Source organism: Neomonachus schauinslandi, chromosome 14 (genome assembly GCF_002201575.2).
Source record: "Neomonachus schauinslandi chromosome 14, ASM220157v2, whole genome shotgun sequence".
Taxonomy (NCBI): domain Eukaryota; kingdom Metazoa; phylum Chordata; class Mammalia; order Carnivora; family Phocidae; genus Neomonachus; species Neomonachus schauinslandi.
Genome location: NC_058416.1, coordinates 65,928,088 through 65,951,829, shown reverse-complemented (window position 1 = coordinate 65,951,829; position 23,742 = coordinate 65,928,088). Strand labels below are relative to the sequence as shown.

At 54.0% G+C, this 23,742-nt stretch overlaps 2 protein-coding genes across 2 annotated transcripts in view; one reads left to right on the top strand and one right to left on the bottom strand.

Annotated features, from left to right (window-relative positions):
* UBE2L3 (ubiquitin conjugating enzyme E2 L3) overlaps window positions 1-7,054 on the bottom strand; it is a 57,283-nt gene extending 50,229 nt beyond the window's left edge. Inside the window, exon 1 of the mRNA XM_021687930.2 lies at window positions 7,008-7,054. Coding sequence (XP_021543605.1) covers window positions 7,008-7,034 — 27 coding nt within the window. The 5' untranslated portion in view covers window positions 7,035-7,054. The remainder of the gene's footprint in view (window positions 1-7,007) is intronic.
* Window positions 7,055-18,360: 11,306 nt separating this feature from the next.
* Window positions 18,361-23,283, top strand: LOC110578375 (RIMS-binding protein 3A-like). Its single transcript, XM_021687903.1, has one exon. It carries the CDS (start codon window positions 18,361-18,363, stop codon window positions 23,281-23,283), a length of 4,923 nt encoding a protein of 1,640 aa, XP_021543578.1.
* The last annotated feature ends 459 nt before the right edge of the window (window positions 23,284-23,742 follow it).

Here is a 23,742-nt window from a genome sequence, read left to right as displayed (position 1 = left end):
ATAATAATAATAGGGGCACCTGGGTGGCTCAGTCGTTAAGCGTCTGCCTTTTGGCTCAGGTCATGATCCCAGGGTCCTGGGATCGAGCCCCACATCGGGCTCCCTGCTCAGCGGGAAGCCTGCTTCTCCCTCTCCCACTCCCCCTGCTTGTGTTTCCTCTCTCGCTGTGTCTCTCTGTCAAATAAATAATAACCTACAGGTATCTCACACTTAGGATATGCTAAGCACTCTCCAGAACATGTGATATATACTAATTTAGTTCACTTTCACACAGAGGTGAAATAAACTAACACAAAGAGATTAAGTAACTTGCCCAAGTTACCTCCAATTAAGATGTGGCAGGCCCAGGATACGCAATCTCCAGAAGCTTTTTTTTGTTTGTTTGTTTTTTTAAGATTTTATTTATTTATTTGACAGAGCAGGAGAGCACAAGCAGGAGGAAGAGCAGGCAGAGGGAGAGGGAGAAGGAGGCCCCCCGCTGTGCAGAGAGCCCAGCGTGGGGCTCGACCCCAGAGCCCTGGGATCATGACCTGAGCCAAAGGCAGACAGATGCCTAACTGACTGAGCCACCCAGGCACCCCTCCAGAAGCTCTTACTCAGTATACTGTATTCTTCCTCTCGATAGCTTTGCCCTGAATGAAAGACCCTTTCCTCCCCTCTTTTTACTGGGGTGAGGGTTAGGTTTATCTATGCCCTTAAGGACAGACAGGACGAGGCTGGCTAGAGGAAACCTGGAGACAAAAGCTCTCACACGTGAGAAGCCTGCTGCTTTCTCCTGGATCCTGAAGCTGAGGATACATCTGACCCCCTCAACTGAAAGGCCCAGGCATCTCTTTGCCACCTGTCCTTAAACACATCAGCATCGCCCTCCGCAACGCCCCTTCATGGAGAGACAAGTCTTCCAGTCGCTGGCTGGAGAACTTAGCCCTGCTAGGGCAGAGGGAGGGAGGGAAGGCTCACAGTTCTGGAGGGCCAGGTGCACTGGATATACCAACCTAGGGTAAAACTAGGCCACTTACCCAGTGCTTCTGGAAAATTCCTCAGGGCTGGCCTAACTAAAACCTAAGAAAGGGACAGCACAAGGTCAGAAGCAGGCAACCGTATTGGGAGGTAGGTGAACTGTCACCAGGGTTCCCCAGGGCATCTCTCATAGCCACTGCCCACACCCACTTTAAGGGATGAAAGCTACTTAACCTCACTGGCTGCCAGGCCCCTCCCCTCAACAACCCAGACCCTTGCTTATTCTTCAAGGGCCAGACCAAGTTCCACCTTCTTATCAATGTCAGAGGATCTTTCCCTCCCCTGCACTCCATTATTCAGCTGGCATACATTCAGCATAGAGTGGACAGCCCAGGATTTCTTTGTTCTAGATGCATGCCATTTTTCTCCCTCACTGAGCTCCTCGAGTGCAGAGCCAAGAGGAGGTGCCCTGTGAACTGAGTCTTAAAGGACAAGAAATTACCCTGATGTAGAGAAGAGGCAGGGATGCCCATTAAGAGACCCAAGGGTGCAAAGCATGTTTAGGGGATCCCATGGGCAAGTGGGGGAAGACACTGTCGAGACCAGACCTTGTAGGACATGCTAAGGTGTGTGGGTTTTTAAATACAGAGCCCTGACCTCTTAAATTTGGTTCTAATCTCTGAGAGCAGGGCCTGAGCCCTGAGCATGTGCACTTCTCTTTGATGAACTGCTGGTTAGGAATCATGTGGGACTGAGGACAGACTGGTGAGGAATAAGAGGAAGCCACCAAGGAATCCGATGCAGGTGTCCTACCACAATGGATGGCCTCAACTAAGGAAGCAGTAGTGCGTATTGAGAAAAGACACACAGAGACCAGAGATAAAGGCCTAGTTCAGCAGAATCTGGCAGGTGGCTAGAAGTGGCAAGAGGGTGCGAGGTGGGTTTCCCCAGGTTCTTCCTTGGGTGACTGAGTAGACAAGTGGATCATTAACTAAGGAAGGCAAGACAGGAGAAGCATGGGACACAAGATCAGCTTGGACAACTACAGGTCTACATGCCATTCAAAGGGAAACTCTCAAGGCGGTTAGATACAAAGTCTGGGCTCAGGAGAGATATCTTGGGGTTCTCTAAATTTAATCCCTTAGTGTTACAGCAAAGAAAATAGAAATATCTCTTGAACATTTAGTGGTACTTTTCAATAGAATGAGAATATGTCCAAGTGACTTGGTACAATACAATGCTAATTTGACAAACTCTTGATAGAGTTGTAACAAAACCGGAATAGGTCCAAGTACCCTAAGACAAGTATTTTTGTTCTAGTATATAGACCCTTAAGAAGGTCGCAAATGTTGCAACAACTAAGTACACTCTCTTTTCCAGGGCCTGTCCCAATTTTCTTTTAATGGAGAACATTTACAATGAGTGCCATTAAGGGAGGCTGAAATAGTCCCAACTTACTGGGATTTTACATTTAGGATAAAAAAAAAAATACAATGCTTTTCTGAATTCCCCAAAACCCAGTGGATTCAGGACATTTATACTGGCATAGCATCATCTGGAAAACTCCCCTCACCGTCTGACACGCACAATACACCTACCAGACACACTCACTGCTCTGTCGTGTTAATTACCCAACTTCAGAGACCATAAACTTGTACTCAAAAGCAAACCAGTTTATTGCCTATAAATTCCAAGGAAAGAACTGTTATTTAATGACTTCTCCTACTTATTCATGTGTAATTATGGACTGAGAGAAAGTACACCAATACGGAGTTCTGACTGAACATTTTTTTTTTTTTTCAAGATTTATTTGAGGGGCGCCTGGGTGGCTCAGTCGTTAAGCGTCTGCCTTCGGCTCAGGTCATGATCCCAGGGTCCTGGGATCAAGCCCCGCATCGGGCTCCCTGCTCCACGGGAAGCCTGCTTCTCCCTCTCCCACTCCCCCTGCTTGTATTCCCTCTCTCGCTGTGTCTCTGTCAAATAAATAAATAAAATCTTTAAAAAAAAATTTATTTGAGAGAAAGAGCACGTGTGCATGACCATGAGTGGGGGGAGGGGCAGAGGGAGAGAATCCCAAGCAAACTCCCCGCTAAGAGGGGAGTGATCCCATGACCTATGAGATCATGACCTGACCCGAAATCACTAGTAGGACGCCGAATGAATGGCCCAGGCACCCTCTAACTGAACATTATTTAAATAGCATTAAAAGGCTGTTACAAATCTCAATTCCTGGGCGCCTGGGTGGCTCAGTTGGTTAAGCGACTGCCTTCGGCTCAGGTCATGATCCTGGAGTCCCTGGATCGAGTCCCGCATCGGGCTCCCTGCTCGGCAGGGAGTCTGCTTCTCCCTCTGACCCTCCCCCCTCTCATGTGCTCGCTCTCTCTCATTCTCTCTGTCTCAAATAAATAAATAAAATCTTTTAAAAAAAAATCTCAATTCCTTAACAGTTACACCGTAATAACTAGTAAAATGTCACCCCCACTTCTTAAATCCACAACTTTCCTCACTTAGAAAAGCCCCTCTGGGAAGATACTCAGCTGGAGGGCCCTTAGGGGAGATGTGTGCAATTCAGAAGCTGAAAAGAAATGATCAGACTGCAATCAATTTCCTTAACCACAGCTACAGGTTTCACTTTTGTAGCTATTTCCCTTCCTGATAGAAGCAATGGTTACATTCCCACTGTTGCCATCAATGCTGAATTTGCTGCTTGCTAATTAAAATATATTTAATGTTTTATTAACATTGTAATTCCTAAAAAGGGATGTGAAAAAAGGCTACTCCTTCTGGCAAATGCTTTTTATTTTATTTTTTAAGATTATTTTTGAGAGAGAGAGAGAGTGCGGGGGAAGGGGCAGAGGGAGAAGCAGACTCCCCGCTGAGCAGGGAGCCCAACGTGGGACTCCCAGGATCCTGGGACCACGACCTGAGCCAAAGGCAGACGCTAAACCAACTGAGCCACCCAGGCGCCTGGCAAATGCTTTTTAAATTAAAGACTTGATCATACCCTGCCTAAAATAACTTCTCAGCCCAATATATGCAAATCACCCTACTTTTAATAATGTATCTTATACTATCTACAGACAGTCCATTGTTACAAAGAAATCTTTGACTGTGAGTGTCCTGGATAATAGTTTTTGAGGAAATCTAAAGTTCTTTAAGATGTAATTCATTTGGGGCGTGTGGGTCGCTCAGATGGTTACACCTCTGCCTTCGGCTCAGGTCATGATCCCAGGGTCCTAGGATCAAGAGTCCCACATCCCGCTCCCGGCTCAGCAGAGAGCCTGCTTCTCCCTCTCCCTCTGCACCTCCCCCTGCTCATGCTCTCTGTCTCAAATGAATAAATAAAAAAATATTAAAAAAAAAAAAGATGTAATTCATTTGATTTTTCAACATATTTCTTTCATCATCGAAAACGCCTTTTATTATTTCCACTCCATGTATTGATCAACATGCATCAATAATTTGGGTTTGTTTTTTAAACTAACCAGCTTAAACCCTGACTCTCAGAGCCAATGACCTGCATCATGTAACCAGCATTCCTCTACTGAACTGAAATAATTTCCATCCACAATTCAATAAACTACATAGTCTTCCAAGCATCCTTGGAGTAAGAAAGGGGCATGGACCTTGGGATTTGAAGCTAGGGAGATTTAACTTCTTATCTCTCCCCACCCTGGTCGGCTTGCTACTCCACCTTAGGTAGCACTCAACCTATCAAAGCCTCACAATTCTCTCATTTGTAAAACAAAGATGACAATACACTAACTCTAAGTGTTATTGAAAAGAATTAATGTAAATGATCTAGCACTTAAAAGCATTCAGTTAATGTTACACATTTTCTCTAAGCTCCAATTTTTTTGAAAACCACAGTTAACTCCCCTCTCAGACCCCTGGAAGCCTGGGAACCCCAAACTAGGTCAAATGGGGTAGACTAGGAGATACCATACAGGGATGAATTAGGTCAAGATTCCTGTCCTTGAGGAGCTCAGAACCCAATAGGAAAGGCAAGTCTAACACAAATCTGATTGGGACAAAATCTCAAAGAGAAACACAAAGAAAGTGCTGTGGTCACAAAAAGGAGGAAACAACTTACTCTGAAGGGGGATGGGGGCAAAGGCCTCACAGAGTAGCTGGCATTGGAAGTGAACCTAGGATTTCCCTGGAAGGGAGGAGAGGCAAGGGGAAGGCAGCCTTTCTCCAAGCAAGTGCAAAGGAAGACCATATAACAACTGAGTAAGAGCAGGGGGCTCTGGAATCAAACAGAAGTGAGATTACAGCTCACTCTCCCAAGCTAGGAAAACTGGGGCAACCCAACAAAATCTCTCAGCATTCCATTTTCCCACCTACAAAATGGGAATGTCTACTTTTCAGGGAAGATTAAACATGATTATGAATGTGAAGTACAGGGCTGCACAAAGTAACAGTTTAAAAAAAAAAAGGTAGCTACTATGATTTGCAAGGGTAGTGGGAAAATAAGGGGTGGGACGTGAGGCTAAACAGATTACTTTCAGCCAGCCTAAGAAGGGTCTTACATGCCAAATAAGAAGTTAGGATTAACTGCTGAGGACAGTAAGATCACAGAGGCTTCAACAGGAGTGAAAAGATTAAATATTTGTTTTAGAAAAAGAATTCTGGTGTCCAAGAAGGGGAGTCAGAGGAGAACAGTAGTACTTGGAAAGGCATCTGAGAGATGAGGATATGGATTCTGGTAATTGCTGTAAGATTAGGAAGGAAAGCACACTCAAGAACTCCCTCTAAAGTAAAATCCACAAGTCTTAATGGGTGACCGCAAGTAGAGTACGGAAGTAAGTGAATAACAGTCCTCTCATCTGGATGACTGGTGGGTGAATGGTGGTGTCACCGGCAGAAAAAAGATGAGAAGAAGTCTGGAATCTGCTGACTATTCTTTTGTGCCCACTTCCAATCCAGTTTTATGAAGTTAAATGCCGTCCCCAGCCCTTAGTGAACAAAAGAAAGGAAACGTTCCCAGGGAGGAAGGGCCCAGAGGCTATGACTCCAAGTTCAATGTCTAGTTCCACCAAGCCCAAGAGGAACCCCAGCTCTTTATCTCCTCTCAGGAAATCAGCTCCTGTGTCTTTTTTATTTCCGGCCCGGTGCAACCCAGCAGCACTATCCAGGCGCGGACTCACAAATCTTGGCGAGGTTGGCTCCGGAGGACCGCAAACATACTCGGCAAAGAACTTAGCCAGTTTAGCATCTGTATTCCTCACCAAAGGAGCCACTTAGCAAGAAGGCACCCCGCTGCATGCAAGATACAAAGTACCAAGTTATTTTTATAAACTTTAGCCAGTTTGGGTTCGAACGATTGAAGCCAACCCCCACCCCATCCCCCAAAATGGCACTTTTGCTTCGGCAGGGAAAGGAGATCCTGATGATTTTAAGTGGCAGGTTGAAAAGGAGACGGGGAAGAAGAACAGCGCCGCGAACGCGGCCGACCCCACGCCTTCCTGGAGTTGGAACTTGCCCGCTGTGTGACTCTGCAGTCACAAGGCGACAGTTTGCTAGGACCCAGAGCAATTTCAAACGACCCACCAACAAACTGACCTAACTTTTGTCGCCTGGCCTCCTCCTTCCTTCCCCAGCCCGAGCCTCCCAACCTCCCGGCCTCGGGAGCTCTAAAGCCGGCGCGCTGCGGCCCAGGGCGGGGCGGCTCCGCGACGCGGGCTCCCGGCCGGAGCTCCGGCGCTCGGGCCTTTCCCGAGGGCGCCCGGTTTGGGACCTCCCGGCCGGGCCCCCACATCAACGCCGCCCCCGGTCCGGGAGGCGGCCACCGTGAGGAGGACCTGGCCGGGTTCCGGGCGGAGGGGCCAGCGGCAGCTCCCAGCGCGGCCTGGCGCTCCCGCCCAGGCTGCGGCCTAGGCGGCCCCGTTACCTCCCTCAGCCCGCCTGCGGGCAAGGGGCCGGTGGGGCCACATAGGGACGGGAAACCGAGCGGCGACGCCCCGAGGAGTCGCGGCCCGCCGCGGGGACCCTGGGCCGGGACGCCGCCGCCCCCTGCCCGGCCGGCGCCGGAGAATGGCTTTTACCTTCATCAGCCTCCTGCTGGCCGCCATCTTGGATCTGGTGCTGCTGCTTTCCCAGAATGCATCGCGGTCCGCCGGGCGGCTGCAGCCCCCGCACTTCCTGGAGCGGGGGAGGGGCGGGCGACGTGCGAAGTGCCTACTGTGTGCCACTACGGTACTGGGCGAACACAGATGAACGGGACTGGCAGTCACCCTGCCTTTACTGGACGTCCAATCCGGAGGCAATTACAAAAGTCCTTGGCACATAGTAGGTGCACAATAAATATTGGTTGCATAAGATCATTGAATAACCAAGATTATTTCTGACACTGATAAGTGCTGGGAAGAAAAGGAAACTGAGGGGCGCCTGGGGGGCTCAGTCAGTTCAGCGTCTGCCTTCGGCTTAGGTCATGATCCCAGGGTCCTGGGGTAGAGTCCTGCATGGGACTCCATGCTCCGCAGGGAGCCCGATGCGGGGCTCAATCCCAGGACCCCAGGATTATGACCTGAGCCCAAGCCAGAGCTTAACGACTGAGCCACCCAGGTGCCCCAGAGACCTACTTTTTTTTAAAAAAAGATTTTATTTATTTATTTGAGAGAGAGCGCGCAGCACGAGAGGGGGGAGGGTCAGAGGGAGAAGCAGACTCCCTGCTGAGCAGGGAGCCCCATGTGGGACTCGATCCTGGAATTCCAGGATCATGACCTGAGCAGAAGGCAGTTGCTCAACCAACTGAGCCACCCAGGCACCCTTTGGAGACCGACTTTTCATTGGGAAGTCAGGGAAGCCTCACTGAGGAAATAGTAAAATAACAGCTAACACTGGAACCTCAAATGCCAGCTGCCCCCTCCTGTGCCTTATTTTCCTTAATCTTTGAAACCACTCTATGAGATGGCTACCATTAACAACACATCTCACAGGAAACAGAAGCATAGAGAAGGCCAATGATTTGCCCAAGTTCATGCAGCCGGCTAGGAACAGAGACTGACCTGCTGGCTTCAGGGCCAACTCTGGAACTTGAAGGATGGGATGGAGCAGCTGAGAGACTGGGAGGAGATTGTTTCAAGCAGGAGAAAAGACACTGGCAAAGGCCATGAGGCTGTCTGGTTGGCCAGAATGGAGTAAGAAGTTAATAGGGAGCAAGGGAGGCTGGTGACAGACCAGGACAGCCTTAAAAGAACAGGAGGGGGTTGGCTTTTCTTCTATACTCTGCGAGAGACCTTCGGTGGATGTGTGTAGCAGCCACATCGTCAGATGTACGCGTTTAAGGAAAGTACTATGATTGGAGAAGGAAGAATGGGGAGGGATAAGCAGGGGAGTAGGGGCCATTTGGAAGCCTACTGTAGCCAATCGGCAAAACTGATGGTGGTTTGGATGCCGAGTAGCAGTGCAGGCAAAGAGAAGGGTCCAGGGGTGCCTGGGTGGCTCAGTCATTAAGCGTCTGCCTTCAGCTCAGGTCATGATCCCAGGGTCCTGGGATCGAGCCCCACATCGGGCTCCCTGCTCGACGGGAAGCCTGTTTCTCCCTCTCCCACTCCCCCTGCTTGTGTTCCCTCTCTCGCTGTCTCTCTCTGTCAAATAAATAAATAAAATCTTAAAAAAAGAGAGAGAGAAGGGTCCAGCTTCAGAACACATTTAGGCCTTGTGAAGGAGTTTTTCTCCATTCTAACAGCAATGAGTTTCCCATGAAAGGAGAGAAGAAAAGAGAACTGGAGATTATGTAGCCTGGAATGGGGTTGGCCTTCCACACAGTGTCCTCGGAGCCCAGGCTTGACACGGGTTGGGAGGGACAAGATGACAAGCTTCATGCAATCAAGGTTCTGTCTGCCTTTTATCTCCCCCCACCCAGGGCTGGCATGCAGTGGGTGTTCAATAAACATTCAGCAGATGTGTGAGGGACTCCATCAGCTAGCTCCCTAGAGGCATGGGGGACTTGGAAGTCTGGCCTACTGACTGGCTCCATGCTCCTACTGTTCACTAAGCCTGGTGCTATATAGGTCCAGGTCAAAGAAAGAACACAACTTTCTTGGGACCTACCTCCTCCTATAGAGAAACACAGAGGGAAAGGGAGCCCCGCCCTGAAGAATTCCAAGTCGGTTGGAATGTGCAGTGCATACCCTTAACCTGGACACGTGAAACTGGGAATGGAAGGTGAAGTCAGGAGAGGCCAAGTGCCAAGAACTAGCCTCTGCCATGGCATCTTTCTATGCCCTCACCATCACCCTGCAAGATTGCTTCCTCGCAGGTGAGGAGCAAAGGCTCTGAGCAGCAGAGTACCGTTGTTAAACAAGCACGCAGAAAATGTACCCAGCCCCAGTGGAAAAGATACCTGGTCTGTGGGGCCCCTCTCCTGCTCTAAAACTTTTATTGCTCCCCATGGCAGGCCTGGCTTCTGGTTACACCAGCCCCCTTCCACTGAGACAAACCATGTTCATTTGGACCTGGCTTTTCATTTGGACCTCACTTCCCTGAGCCTTCCATTAAAAGTGGCCTCTTCCTCCTCTTCTTCCAGTCCTCGTCCTCTTCCTGGACTACCCTTTGGCTAGAACTCACCACATGCTTCTTCTTCTTCTCCCAGTCAGCACAGGGTCTTGGGTGCTCACCTGCTAGAGAGGGAGATACAAAGGTAGCACCTGCCCTCAAGCAACTTGCAGCATCCTGGGGAGGCACTGAGAAGAACGCCAGAATGTGGCAATGGTCGGGTGAGGTATGGGAGCCCAGGGGAGAAGCCTGACAGGGGCTGAAGAAGGGGCAAGGGATGGAAGGAGCTCCTCGGCAGGCTGACTGTATGCCTGGCACTGGGCGCTGCACATTTACACCCACCACCAAGTTCACTGGCACCACAGAGCAGTGCTAAGATGTTCCATTTCACAGATGAGGAAGCCAAGGCCCTGAGAGTGGTAGCTTGCCCTTCATCACCCCGCTAGGAAGAGGGGCTCCAGAAGTTAGACCCTGATCTGGTTCATGCTGGTGAGCCTCTGCCTTGACCTCCTTCTGCTGGCCCAAAACCTCACATCCTACATCTCTCCCTTCCCAAGACCAGTGCTCCCACCACACCACACCCCCTGCCTCTGTCCTTGGTGCTCCTTTGTCCTCTGTCCTTTGCCTGTGATGCCTTTGTCATTCTTTCCCAGCAACACCACCTTATCCATTTGGCAAATGCTAATTCTTCTCCTTCTCCTCCTCCTCCTCCTCCTCCTCCTCCTTCTTATTCTAGTAGGCTCCATGCCCAACACAGAGCCCAACATGAGACTTGAACTCACAACCCAGAGATCAAGACCTGAGCTCAGATCAAGAGTCCAGTTGAGCCAACCAGGCGCCCCAAGTGCTAATCATTCTTGAAGACTCAGCTCACAATGCTTGTTCACTTGGTTGACCTGACAGCTGGGTTCCCATGAGTGCAAATGTACAAGTGTTCTATTGACTCTCCCAACAGCCCTCTGAGGTCAGAACTGTTATCAGCCCCATTTACAAAAGGAAGAAACTGAGGCTCAAGGGGTCAATTTTCAGCCACCCAGCTGGTCAGAGGGTCAAGCCCAAGTCGGCTCTTCGACTGTGAGGGGGAAACTAAGGTCTGGAAGGCTCAGCTGACCTAATGGGCTCCTTCTTTCCCTTCTACCCTCCCTCCCAACCTCCCTGTTTCCTTCCATCCTCCCTTCACAAATCCCATTGGGGGTTTGTGCTTAGTGAATGAGGAAATTCACATGGTGCCCGGCCACCCTGCCCTGACTAGATTGGGTACTCAACAAACAGTTGGTGAAGGACTGTCCCTTGGGGGTGCCTGGGTGGCTTAGTCAGTTAGGCGTTTGATTCTTGATTTTGGCTCAGGTCATGATCTCAGGGTCATGAGATGGAGCTCTGCGTTGGGCTCTACGCTCAGCAAGGAGTCTGCTTGAGACTCTGTCTCTCCCTCTCTCTCTGCCCCTCCCGCCGCTCTCACGCTCTCTCTCTCTCTCTAAAATAAATAATTCAAACTTTGAAGTGAAAAAAAAAAAAAAGACTGTCCCTGACTTAGAGCAATAGCCAAATGACTGGACCAAAGGTATTGCCACTGGTGTCAGGAAGAAGGTAGATCAGGCCTTGTGCTTCAGGCTGCCAAAGGAGGGCAGATGGAAGAGGTGCTGAGGGGAAAGAAGTGGAGATGGCAGAAGATGGAAGCTAGGTCTGTCCTGGAAACAGGGCATAGTTGGAAACACTGATGCTGCCAACAGCCACCAGGTCCTCGGGAAGGAGCGGCCATTTGTCTGAAGGCTTGCGGACAACAGTTCCACTCAGACTGCCAGAGCCAATGGGCCAGCCTATAGCGGCAGCAGTTCAGAGCCCAGACTTCAGTCATACAGGCATGAGCACAAGTCCCTGTGTGACCCTGAGCAGTTTGCTCCTCTGGGGAGGACAGAGCCAGGCTCCCCGACTATAGGGAGGACTCCAGGAGAAGGCCCACAACATGTAGGTAGGAGCAGGCTGGCCACCCACAGGGACACATGCCTGAGGAGCTGGGCCAGTGCTGCTGGGAGGGAAAGAGCAGCCCGGCAGGCCGGGGAGCCCCAGCCAGAGAGCGAACACACTTGTCCTTCCCTCCCTAGGAGGGCATGGAGTAGGCCAGACACGGCCTCAGGGCCTGGGAGGTGGACCCAGACAACAGCATGGGTCCTCCCCAGGTGCCCAGCCCAGTCCAGGAAGGGGCCAGTGCTGGGGGTTCCAGGCCTACCCACCACTTAGAGGGAGAAGACCTGGTCGGGCCCCTGCTGAGTGACCCTTCCTTCCCCCTCTGAACTCCTGTTTCTCTTCAGGCCACTGAGGACTGGGACACAAATGCGAAGAATCAACGTCAGACCCTCATGGGCGTGCCCTGGGTGGGGCGGGCATGGGAGCGAGTAGCGCAGGCAGCCAGACCACAGAGCGCTGGGGGCTTGGCAGGTCCTACTGCCGAAATCTGATCTCAGCTCTGGGCAGCCCTCCTGCCCTCTCCTGCCTTGGCTCCCAAGGAAGCCTGCTCTGGCAGGGTTCTTCGCCCCATTGGCACCATACCCCACACTCACAGCCCCTTGCCCATGATTCACATTTACTACAGTCCTTTGCCATTATCTGTGTTTAACCTCTGTGTCCTCCCCTGGACTATAAATTCCATGAGGACAGAGACCACACCTGGCCTGCATGCCTCTGTCTTCTTCAGTCATGTATTTATTGAATATGTGCTAGGCACTGTTATAGATGCTGAGGAGACATCAGAGGACAGATAGGAAACACATTGACCCAGGGGCGCCTGGCTGGCTCAGACGGAAGAGCATGCAACTCTTGATTTCAGGGTCGTGAGTTTGAGCCCCACGTTGGGTGTAGAGATTACTTAAATAAATAAACATGCGGTGCCTGGGTGGCTCAGTCGGTTAAGTGTCTGCCTTCGGCTCAGGTCATGATCTCAGGGTTCTGGGATCGAGCCCCACATCGGGCTCTCCACTCAGCGGCGAGTCTGCTTCTCCCTCTCCCTCTGTGCTCTCTCTCACTTTCACTCTCTCTCAGATAAATAAAATCTAAATAAATAAATAAATAAACTTACTACATAAATAAACTGAAGTAAAAACATGTAAACAAGTAAAGAAAACCCTTTGTTTAAAGAAAGAAAAAGGAGCACCTGGGTGGCTCAGTCGTTGAGCGTCTGCCTTTGGCTCAGGACATGATCCCAGGGTCCTGAGATCAAGCCCTGCATCAGGCTCCCTGCTCCGCGGGAAGCCTGCTTCTCCCTCTCCCACTCCCCCTGCTTGTGTTCCCTCTCTCGCTGTCTCTCTCTCTGTCAAAAAATAAATTTAAAAAATTTCCTTTTAAAAAAAGGAAAAAGATGGGGCGCCTTGGTGGCACCATTAGTTAAGCGTCTGCCTTCAGCTCAGGTCATGATCTCAGGGTCCCAGGATCGAGCCCCATGTCGGACTCCCTGCTCAATGGGGAGTCTGCTTCTCCCTCTCCCTCTGCTGCTCCCCCTGCTTGTGCTCTCTCTGACAAATAAATAAATAAGATCTTAAAAAAAAAAAAAGGAAAAAGGAAAAAAAGAAAAAGAAAAGGAAACACATTGACCCAAAAATAAGGGATGTAGAGTGGAAGCTGGGGCTACAGGGGTCTGTCTGGAAGCTTAAAATCCTCCAGTGGGGGGCGCCTAGGTGGCTCAGTCAGTTAAGCATTTGACTCTTGATTTTGGCTCAAGTCTTAATCTCAGGATCCTGGGATCAAGCCCCACATTGGGCTCCACGCTCAGTGCGGAGTCTGCTTCTCTCTCTCCCTCTGCCACACCCCCCACTTGTGCGCTCTCTGTTTCTCTCTCAAATAAATAAATGAAAAAAAAAATTTTTAATCCTTCCGTGGGCTGGCTCTTTGGATGGAGTCTTTACCTCTCACGAAGGCCAGGCAAGCTCTGTAAAGCTCCAGGAATGGGTGGCAGAGCTGAAACAGGGCCAGGCCAGGTTGGCAGAGGAAGGATGTGAACCAGATTGCCCAGGATCACATACCCCATAACCACATGGTCCAAAGGTCACAGACCGGTGCTGGGGGGAGAGGCAGCATGGAGTATAAGGCTGGTGATGTGGGGTAAACTAAGATGTGAGGGGCACAGGTGCCTTCTCTTGGGGTCAATGGAATCACCGAGTGTCAGGGCAATATGTGTTTGCATGTAATAGATAGAAGGGGCTCTAACCCAGAGATTTCCAAACTTGCTTCTAGCGGTATACATCTTTATTAAGCCAAAGTCTTCCTTAGAACCTAAAGAATGACACTAACAGGGGCTCCTGGGTGGCTCAATTGGTTAAGTGTCTTCGGCTCAGGTCATGATCCCAGGGTCCTGGGATCAAGCCCCGCGTCAGGCTCCTTGCTCGACGGGGAGCCTGCTTCTCCCTCTCCCTCTCCCTCTGCCTGCCGCTCCTTCTGCTTGTGTGCATGCTCTCTCTTTTAAATAAATAAATAGGGGCACCTGGGTGGCTCAGTTGGTTGAGTGTCTGCCTTTGGCTTGGATCATGATCCCAGGGTCCTGGGATCTAGCCCCATGTCCGGCTCCCTGCTGAGCAGGGAGACTGCTTCTCACTTTGCCCCTGCCGCTCCCCCTGCTTGTGCACTCTCGCGCTCTCTCTGTCAAATAAATGAATGGAATCTTTAAAAAAATAATAATAAATAAATAAATAAAATCTTAAAAAAAAGAATGACACTAACAAGTGAACATGCTCTGTTGAAGCAGGTAGGGGCAATGTTTCTCCTTCAGCGCCAGGCACATTCCCCCACCTCCAACAATCCTACAATATTTCTCAGGAACCCTGAGGCTCTAAGGAACCCAGTTTGAAAACCACCCATGTAATCCATCTCTTTCATATAGGCAAGAAAGCTGAGACCCAGAGAATGCATCTACATGGTCTGTGCTCTCCCTGAGCTCAGAGTTGATGGGGGTGACAGGCAGGTCATTAACAGTCACTGTACAACAGGATGAGTGTGGGGGTAGCAGAAGCCTGGCATTGCAGAAGCCCTGGTTTGCTCATCCACTCAACCACATTCTAGAATGCCTCTGACATGCCACAGGTGGTGCCAGCCCAGCAGCAGCTGGATGGTGACTGCGGGGTTCCCAGAGACTCAACCCAGGGTCCTCTTCCTTGGCAGCAGCCTGCTCTCCCGCCCTAATGGTTGGTGGTCCCTCTAGAAGCCGAAGCAGACATCCAGTCTGTGGAGCGCCCCCCACCACTGCCTTGAAGTGACAATCCAGCTCTAGCCGCAGCTGCCCGTGTGCCCCCACCAAGCCTTGGGTTCTCCTCTGTCCAACAGAGCTGCAGTGAGGATTCCATGAAGATACTCTGCCTGTGGCTGCCACATCCAGTGGCCCAGCGCCAGTTCGAGGCTAAGGCCATCCCTGCATCACTCCACCCCCCATATCCACATCGCCTCTCTAAGAGAACATCTGGAGTCACAATTCTCTGTGTTCTTGTTACATATCACTGCCCAAAGGTATCGATCTCCCACGGCGCACCAATGGTTCAGGGGAACCGGATTTGAAAAACGTGAGTAGAACAGAAAGGGTGGAGCCCACAGAGCCACATGCTGAATGAACAGGACATGTGCTTCTCTGAGCCTCTGTCTCCCCACCTGTGAGATGGGGCCAAGGTCAACTGCCCACCTACCTGGGGAAATGACTGTGTGACAGGGCCTGAAACATAGAGAAGCCATAGATTCCATAGACAGAGAAGCAAAGGGGTCTCTAATGTGACCACAACATCAGGGTCTAGATGCAAATAGCCAGGTATCGATGTCCATCTGCCTCTCCCAGGAGCCGCTTGGTGCTGGGACAGGAAGAACAGGGAGGAGCTGGACTTAAGTAGGGCTCCTGATCTCCCCAGCCACATAGGTGGCCAGGCCTGGAGAGGCCATGAGTGTGTGTATGTATGTGTGTTACACAGCTTTGGATCCTGCCAACATCTCTAATGAGGCCTGGCCCTCACTCCAGCCTAAGGTGTCTGCCCAAGGCCCTGATAGGCAGCCCAGAGCCTGGGGCTTCAGCCCTTGATGCCAGGTGGTACCTGAATGTGGGAGGTAGGCAGGCTGGGTGGCCTGGTTGGACAGGGCCCTTCCTGCTTGCCTATCCCTCCTTTTTGGGGAGGGACTTTTCACTTACTCCTTCTCTGAAACCACTCTGGGCAGGGACACTAATATATATCAGATACATCCCTATTCCAAATGGAGGGGTGCCAGGTAGGGTAATCAGGGCTGTAGAGTTCTTGGGGGCCCAGACCCAGCCCGGAGAGTCAGAGAAGGCTTCCTGGAGGAGGAACGGCTAAGCTGAGGCTAAAGGACAAGTCAAGGTTAGCACTAGGTAAGTGGACAAAAACTCTTGCTCCACTGAGGCTTGAGACCTCTCATCTGTAAAATGGGTGGTGTAAATAATGAATGGCAAGCATTTAGTACTGAGCATGGCACATAGTAGGTTTTTGGTCTGCAGGCGGCATTGTTGTTATTTTTGTGTTGAGCAATGTAGGCATCCCAGGCAGGGGGAAAAAACACATGCAAAGGCCCAGAAGCCTTTGAGGCTGGGGATTCTTTAGATTCCTGGAAGAAGCGAGAGTCTAGGCCAAGCCCTGGGAGGGAAGATGAGAATTTACACAGACCTTGATGCACCTCCTATTGCACACCTGGCCACCAGCTGACAGAGTCCTGGTGTCTCTCTCTCTCTAACCATGGAAGGCCGGTGTTATCAAAACATCCATTGTGTAGAGTCCAGGAGAGGTGAAGTAGTCAGCCATGGTCACTCAGCCAAAGAGTGGCAGAGCCTGGATGGACACCCAGCTCTCTGAGGCTTCCCTTCTGCCATGAGAAATCCGGAGTGTGTCCCAGGGAGCACAAAGGGTACCTGTGCTCTCTCTACCACAGCCGCCCTGACCGGCCTCAGCCAAATCTCTGCTTGCCCACCTCAGGTTCTCGAGCTGCAAAAAAGGGATGGGGATTAAAATCAGTGAGCTGGGATACCTGGGTGGCTCAGTCAGTTAAGCATCTCTCTTTGGCTCGGGTCATGGTCCCAGGTTCCTGGGATCAAGTCCCACATTGGGCTCCCTGCTCAGTGGGGAGCCTGCTTCTCCCTCTACCTCTGCTGCTCCCCCTGCTTGTGCTCTATGACAAATAAATAAATAAAATCTTTTTTAAAAAATAAAATAAGGGGCGCCTGGGTGGCTCAGTCAGTTAAGCGGCTGCCTTCGGCTCAGGTCATGATCCCGGGGTCCTGGGATCGAGCCCTGCATCAGGTCCCTGCTCAGCAGAGAGCCTGCTTCTCCTTCTCCCTTGGCCTGCCGCTCTGCCTACTTGTGCTCTCTCTCTATCTCTCTGTCAAATAAATAAATAAATCATCTTTAATAAATAAATTAATTAATTAAATAAAATCAGTGAGCTGCAACCAGAGCCTTGCTCTGTTCTAGGCACTGTGTGCTCCCACCTTGGTAAAACCTCACAAACCAAAGAAATGGATGCTCAGAGAGGTCAGGGAACTCCGGGAGGTCACACAGCACAGAAGGGGGCTGCATTATTAGCCCATTTTACAGATGAGGACATGGAAGTGGCACAAGAAGCTGAAGGACTGTTTGACTCCAAAGCACACCAACCCTAACCATCTGGCCACATGGCCCCTTGGAGAGCCATGGAAAGTTCTCTGACCTTGCTACCCTCAGGGAGATGGTGTCAGGAAACAGCTGGGCACATAAACATCTGTGCCCTTACCTTTTGGAGAAGCAGGAAGCCCTGAGCACTCATGGGCCAGACAAAGGGTGGGCTGGGCACCTATGGCATCCCCATTCTCTCACCTCCCTCCCGGGCCAGCTCCCCACTCTGGGTTCTACTTGATTCTCTCTCCTTCTGCAGAGGCAAAGTGTGAGACCCTCCCCTGAGAGAAAGACTGAGGAGTGGTCTTCACAGCTGCAACCCTAAGATTGGGCAAATGGAGTCAGAGTGCCCACGGACTCTGGAGGCAGAATTTTCCAGGTTTGACTCCCCACTAAGCTACTTCTGGGTAGTGTGACCATGAAGAGGTCCTTATCTCTCAGAGTGTCCTTGCAAGATGATCATAACAATGAACCAAGAAAACAGGCCAGGGCTTTGGTTCTCCAAGGTGGCCTTCTCCTTTTATCTCAGCTGGCATCATGCCCAGACTATGTGCCTAAGACTTCTCATCTATGTAAAAAAAAAAAAAAAAGACGTCTCATCTGTAAAATGGGCATAGTAAGTTTGAATAGATAATGCATGCAAGTGCCCAGCTCCTCAGGGGTCCTTAGAAGGGTAGGCACCTTGGGGGTGCAGACACCAGATGCACCCTCCCCTAGTAGGTGTTCAGGGCTCACCTCAAAGTTTGGGGGTATTCTGTTGTGGTTCCCAGACACTTAGGCCAAACAGGCCACCGGAACCCGTGGCAGGGCCAGGCGGGATCTGCTCACACCCCATCCTGACCTTGATCCACACGTGGAGCTCCTCCCTCCAGGTCCAGAGCTGTGGCGGGGGCTTGCCCCGGTTCAAGTTGGCCTGAAAGGTATTGTACAGTGCCTGGGAGAACATCCGCGGTGAGTCACAAAGGACATGACACCAGAAACAGGGAAGGGCCTGGGATCAGAGAGACCCCCGGGCATCCCAGAAAGGACATGGGCTGCGTTGAGCAAGGGTGTCTGGAGCCCAGCCCCCGCGTAGGCAGCCAGGAGAGGAGCTCAAGCTAGTGCAACCGCGGCAGAGGTGGGGGAAGGCTCTCAGAGGCGGAAGGGGCGCGCGGAGACCCCCCCGGGGGCGCCGGAAGGGGCGCGCGGGGCGGTTGGCCGCACCGGGGGCGGTGGCCGTTGGCTAGCAGCGGCCTGGGCCAGGCGAGGTCGGGCGTCTGGCCGGGCCGTGGCCACCATGACCAAAGACTCGCCCAGCCCTTCGGGCGGCGGCCGCGCGACACCCAAGAAGCCGGGTAGTCCGGGTCCGTCGGCGGCGGTGCTGGAGGAGCAAAGGCGGGAGCTGGAGAAGCTGCGGGCGGAGCTGGAGACTGAGCGGGCGCGCGGGCGGGCGGAGAGGCAGCGCTTCGCGTCGCAGTCGCGCCAGCTGCGGGAGGCGGCCGAGCGGGAGCGGCAGCAGCTGGTGAACCATCTGCGCTCCAAGTGGGAGGCTCAGCGCGGCCGGGAGCTGCGGCAGCTGCAGGAGGACGTGCTGCGGGAGCGGGAGGCCGAGATCCGGCAGCTGCTTCGCTGGAAGGAGGCCGAGATGCGGCAGCTGCGGCAGCTGCTGCACCGCGAGCGCGAAGGCGTCATGCGCCAGGCCCGGGAGCTGCAGCGCCAGCTGGCCGAGGAGTTGGTGAACCGTGGCTACTGTGGCCACGCGGGAGCGCCCGAGGTCGCTGCTGCTCAGTGCCGCTGCCGCCTGCAGGAAGTGCTGGCACAGCTTCGCTGGGAAACCGACGGCGAGCAGGCTTCGCGCATCCGACACCTGCAGGCGGCGCTCGACGTGGAGCGCCAGCTCTTCCTCAAGTACATCCTAGAGCACTTCCGCTGGCATCCCGCTTTGCCCGGCTCCCCCGACCCCAAAGCCATGCACTCTTCGGAAGGGCCGCCCCCCCATACCGCCGACGACTCCCGCGGGCCCCCAAAGTCCGTCTGTAGACTCGAATCCCTGAATGCTGACAGCCTGAGCGCTGGCGTCCGCCTGCGCTCCCGCTCCCTGGACGTGGTGCGGGCCGGGCGCTCCACCTCCCCGAACAGCCTGCTCCACGCGCGCGCCAGCTCTCTCGACTCCTTGGCACCAGCGCGTTGCCGCTCGCTCGACAGCACCCTCATTTGCCCCAAGGCCCCCGAATCCGAGGAGCGGGCCTCCTCGCCGGACGCTTCCATCTTAGGCTCCCCGAGTCCCCCGCCGCCGCCGCCATCGGAGCCCAGGAGACCCAGCGATCCGCCAGAAGACTCCGGGAGCCAGCCCTACGAAGCCCTCACCCCCTCGCCGCCGGGTCTGGACTACCAGGAGCTGGTGAAGCAGAACTCGGAACTGTCCCAGGCGTTGCAGGCGCTGGCGCGCCGCTGCTCTGGCCTGCGAGAGGAGAACGCGCAGCTGCGGCGCGCAGGCTTCCAGGACAAGTCCGACGAGAAGATGAAGCGGCTCAAGGTGAAGCACGCGAAGCTTACAGGCCTCGCGCGGCGCCTAGAGGACAGAGCCCGAAAGCTGCAAGAAACCAACCTGCGGGCTGTGAGCGCGCCTGTGCCGGGCGAGAGCCGCGCTGGCCTGGAGCTGTGCCAGGCCTTTTCCCGCCAGCGCGCCCGGGACTTGTCCGAGCAGGCGAGCGCGCTGCTGGCCAAGGACAAGCAGATCGAAGAGCTGCGGCAGGAGTGCCACTTGCTGCAGGCGCGCGTCGCCTCGGGCTTCGGCAGCGTCCCGCACGCTGGCGGGGGTGCCGCCCAAGCCCAAGCCCAGTGGCTCAACATCAGCGAGTTGGACCGGCTGCAGCGCGAGTCCCAGCGGGAGGTGCTGCGCCTGCAGAGACAGTTGACGCGGCAGCAGGCCGCGGGCAGCGCCCGAGCGGAGGCGGACAGCCAGAGCGCGCCAGGCGAGGAGTCGCGGCGCCAGGTGCAGGCCCTGGAGCTCGAGCTGGGTGCGCGGCGGCGGGAGTGCGAGGAGCTGGGCGCCGAGGCGGCAGCGGCGCGGCGGCGCGGCGACGAGGCTGAGGCGCAGCTGCAGGCGGCGCTCCGCGAGGGAGCCTGGCTGGCCCGGGAGAACGCGCGGTTGCAGGCCCAGGCTGGCTGGACGCGGAAGGCCGAGAACGACGATGTGCGCGGGCAGCTGGGCCGCGCGTGCCAGGAGCGCGACGCCGCCGGCATGCTGGCCGAGCAGCTGCTGCAGCAGGCGGCGCGCGGGCAGGACAGGCAGCAGCAGCTGCAGCACGACCTGCAGAAGGCCCTGCACGATCTGCAGGCTGCTCGGGAGGAGATGCTAGCGCTGCAGTGTCAGCCTGCTCACCCTCCCCAGGAACCCCAGGAGGCCCCCCAAGCCCCCGGGTCTCAAGTTAGAGCTAGTGAAAGGACCGAGCTCCAGCCGGAGCCTGTAGGCCAAGCATCTTCACAGCCCAGCAGAGAGAAACGGGAGAATCAGGAAGCTTCTCAGCCGGAAAGTCCAGTTGCCATCGGCGAGCCAGCCAGTGCCCCTCAAGTGCCTGACCGAGTCCTCCCAGCCAGTCGACCTCTGGACTCCAGGTACCAGGCCAAGAAAACTAGCTCCCAGTCTAACTCTTCCTCTGAGGTGGAGTCCATGTGGGCCACCGTGCCCTCTTGTCCTACTCTGGACATGGACACAGCCAGCGAGGTGGAGGATCTGGAGCCTGACGGTGTGTACTCCACCTTGGAAGTGGGGAGCTCAGAGGCCCCCCTGGCCTCCAGGCTCAAGATCTTTCTGGCTCGGTATAGCTACAATCCTTTTAAGGGGCCTAATGAGCACCCTGAGAGTGAGCTACCCCTCACAGCTGGGGATTATGTGTATGTCTTTGGGGACATGGATGAAGACGGCTTTTATGAAGGGGAGCTTGAGGACGGCCGACGAGGGCTAGTGCCCTCCAACCTGGTGGAACAGGTTGCAGACAGTGACATCCTGGACTGCCCGCCCCTCAGATCCCCTGACTTTGGCCCCACTCAGCTCCCACCTGGACAGGGCAAGTGTTTGAAGGAAGACACTGGCCACGGCTTCTTGCCTGGGAAAGCCCAGGGAGCTATGGACAAGGGGCCGTGCCAGATAGCGGGAGCAGGCTCCAAGGCAGAAGTGGCCACGGAGATCTCAGATGCCAAGACAGAAGACAGCTGGCTCGGTGCACTGCAGTGTGTGAAGGAGAAGGGCTTCTCCAGACCCCTTCTAGGGGCCAGAGGGGCTCTTTGCACGGCCCCCATGCAACTACACCTGCAAAGTGTTGCAGCCACATCGGCCAAGATTGCCTGGGTCTACAGCAGCAGCCACCTCCATGTGGTGTATCTCAATGGCCAGGAGCACGCCCTGACCCCCGCGGGTGTGAGCTGCTACACCTTCCACGGCCTGCATCCTGGCACGCGGTACCAGGCCCGCGTGAAGGTGCAGCTGCCGTGGGATTCACTGCAGGTGCACTGGGAAACGTCCTCTACCCTCACCTTCGACACACCCCTGGCAGGACCCCCTGACCCTCCACTGGATGTGCTGGTGGAGCGCCATGCCTCACCGGGCCTCCTGGTGGTCAGCTGGCTCCCTGTAACCATTGACTCTGCTGGGTCCTCCAATGGAGTCCAGGTCACGGGTTACGCGGTGTATGCTGATGGGCTCAAGGTTGCGGAGGTCGCTGATGCCACTGCTGGGAGCACCCTGTTGGAATATTCCCAGCTCCAGCTGCCCCTGATGTGCCAGAATGTCTCTGTGAGAACCATGTCGCTTTGTGGTGAGTCCCTGGATTCGGTGCCAGCCCAGATCCCTCAGGACTGTTTCACCTGTCACCAATTGCCAGAGACTTCTTCCTTTAGCTACCCCTGTGGTGACCCATCTACCTGCAGGGTCACTGTCCCCGTCTGTTCTCAGAGGCTGGCGCTGGCTCCCCTGAGTGCCACAACCAGCCCCCACACTCCTGGAAGCTGCGGAGAGCCCCAGGCCGAGTTTCTAGAGGCCTTCCCTGAAGAACCCCCAAGGAGGCAATCCCCAATGTCCAAAGTGAGTCCAGAAAGAGAATGTGCAAGTGCAGGGTGTAGCAGCCAAGCCCAGGGGCCTACCGACGCCCGGGAGGTCTACAGAAAGGACCTGCTCTTTCAGCAGAGTTCCCCCAACCACACACCCCCTCTGCCCAGTGGCCAGTCAAGGGGAGAAGACCGCTACTGGCACATGGGCCCCAGACAAAGTCCTGCTTCGGGAGTCATCCATCTGTTTCCAGAGCGCAGGCTCAACAAAGAACCTTATCAGGGAAAGGCTGCCCTTGAGAAGGTCCTTAGGCAAAAGCAAGATACCCAAGTGCTGGTCCCTCCCCGGCTGGACACCAGCCAACCGTCTGTGTCCCACTTCCATGACACTTTGCAGCAGGAGGAGGTGGTGTGCTTTAGCCCATGGGGCACAAAGAGGCGAGCGCAGAGAAAGGAGTTTAGGGCCCAGAATGGGAGAGCTCAGGCTCTGGGGGGCAAGAGAATGTGCCAGCTCCCAGAGTCCAGCCCTGCACTTTGTCCAGCTCTGTCCAGCAAAGTCATTAAGATGCCCAAGGGTGGCCCGTCGCCACTGGGGACAGGGGTGGACACTCTGGTCCGGGTCTTTGTGGCCCTCTTTGATTACGACCCTCTGGTGATGTCTGCCAACCCCGAGGCTGCAGAGGAGAAGCTGGCCTTCCAGAAAGGGCAGTTGCTGAGAGTGTGGGGCTCTCAGGACCCCTGTGGCTTCTACCATGGTGAATGCAATGGGCAAGTGGGCAACATACCTGGGCACCTGGTGGCTGAGGTGAAGGTGGACACAGAGCAGGTCGGTGGGAGGTGGCATTTGCCAGTGCAAGGGTACCTGCCCCCTGTGGCCCACTTCGATGATTTTGGGGGCCTCACCAGCCCCCAGGGCTCCTTTCCTATGCCCCAAGGAAACCCCAGGATGTCACTGCTGTGGACTCCAACAACCATGATGGCAGCTTTGGACTATGACCCCAAGGATGGGCGAGCAGGAGGCCAGGCGAAGGACAAGCTGTCACTGAGGGCAGGGGATGTGGTCACGGTCTACGGGCCTGTGGATGACAAGGGATTCTATTATGGGGAGTCAGGTGGTCACAGGGGCCTGGTCCCAGCCCACCTGCTGGATCACCTTTCCCTCCATGGAGAGTGAGCAAGGCTCCCTCCAGGGTGGTGGCCCCTGGCCACGCACGTCCCGCCCGAGGAGAAGCAAGCACTGGGACCCTACCTGCAGCACCCCTCCTCACCTCCGTGAGCAGCACTTGCTCCAAGCGTCACTGTGGCAAACTGACGGCAGTCCCCGGTGTCCCCTAGCCTCTGAGAGGAGCAGGGCTTAAGTCTGAACTGAGCTGTTGCCCCAAAGAAAACAGAACAAGCAGCCCGTGAGAGTCCGACAGGCTGTTTTGGAGTTGTCAGTGACCATGACGATGTTTGGAGAAGTGCCTTTTTCTGTGCTCAGTATGCATTTTCTCTAGGAGTTTCTTTAGGAGTTTCCTCATCCATTGCCTTGTATGAAAGTCTCAAGAAAAGCCTGCCTCTTAAAAAAAAAAAAAGTGACCAGAATGTTATTTTTCTATCTTTTGTTCAACCCCTCATTAAAATGTTCATAGAA

Excerpts from the sequence above, each read along its gene's own strand:
- LOC110578375 (XM_021687903.1), top strand. The coding sequence starts at position 18,361 with ATGACCAAAGACTCGCCCAGCCCTTCGGGCGGCGGCCGCGCGACACCC.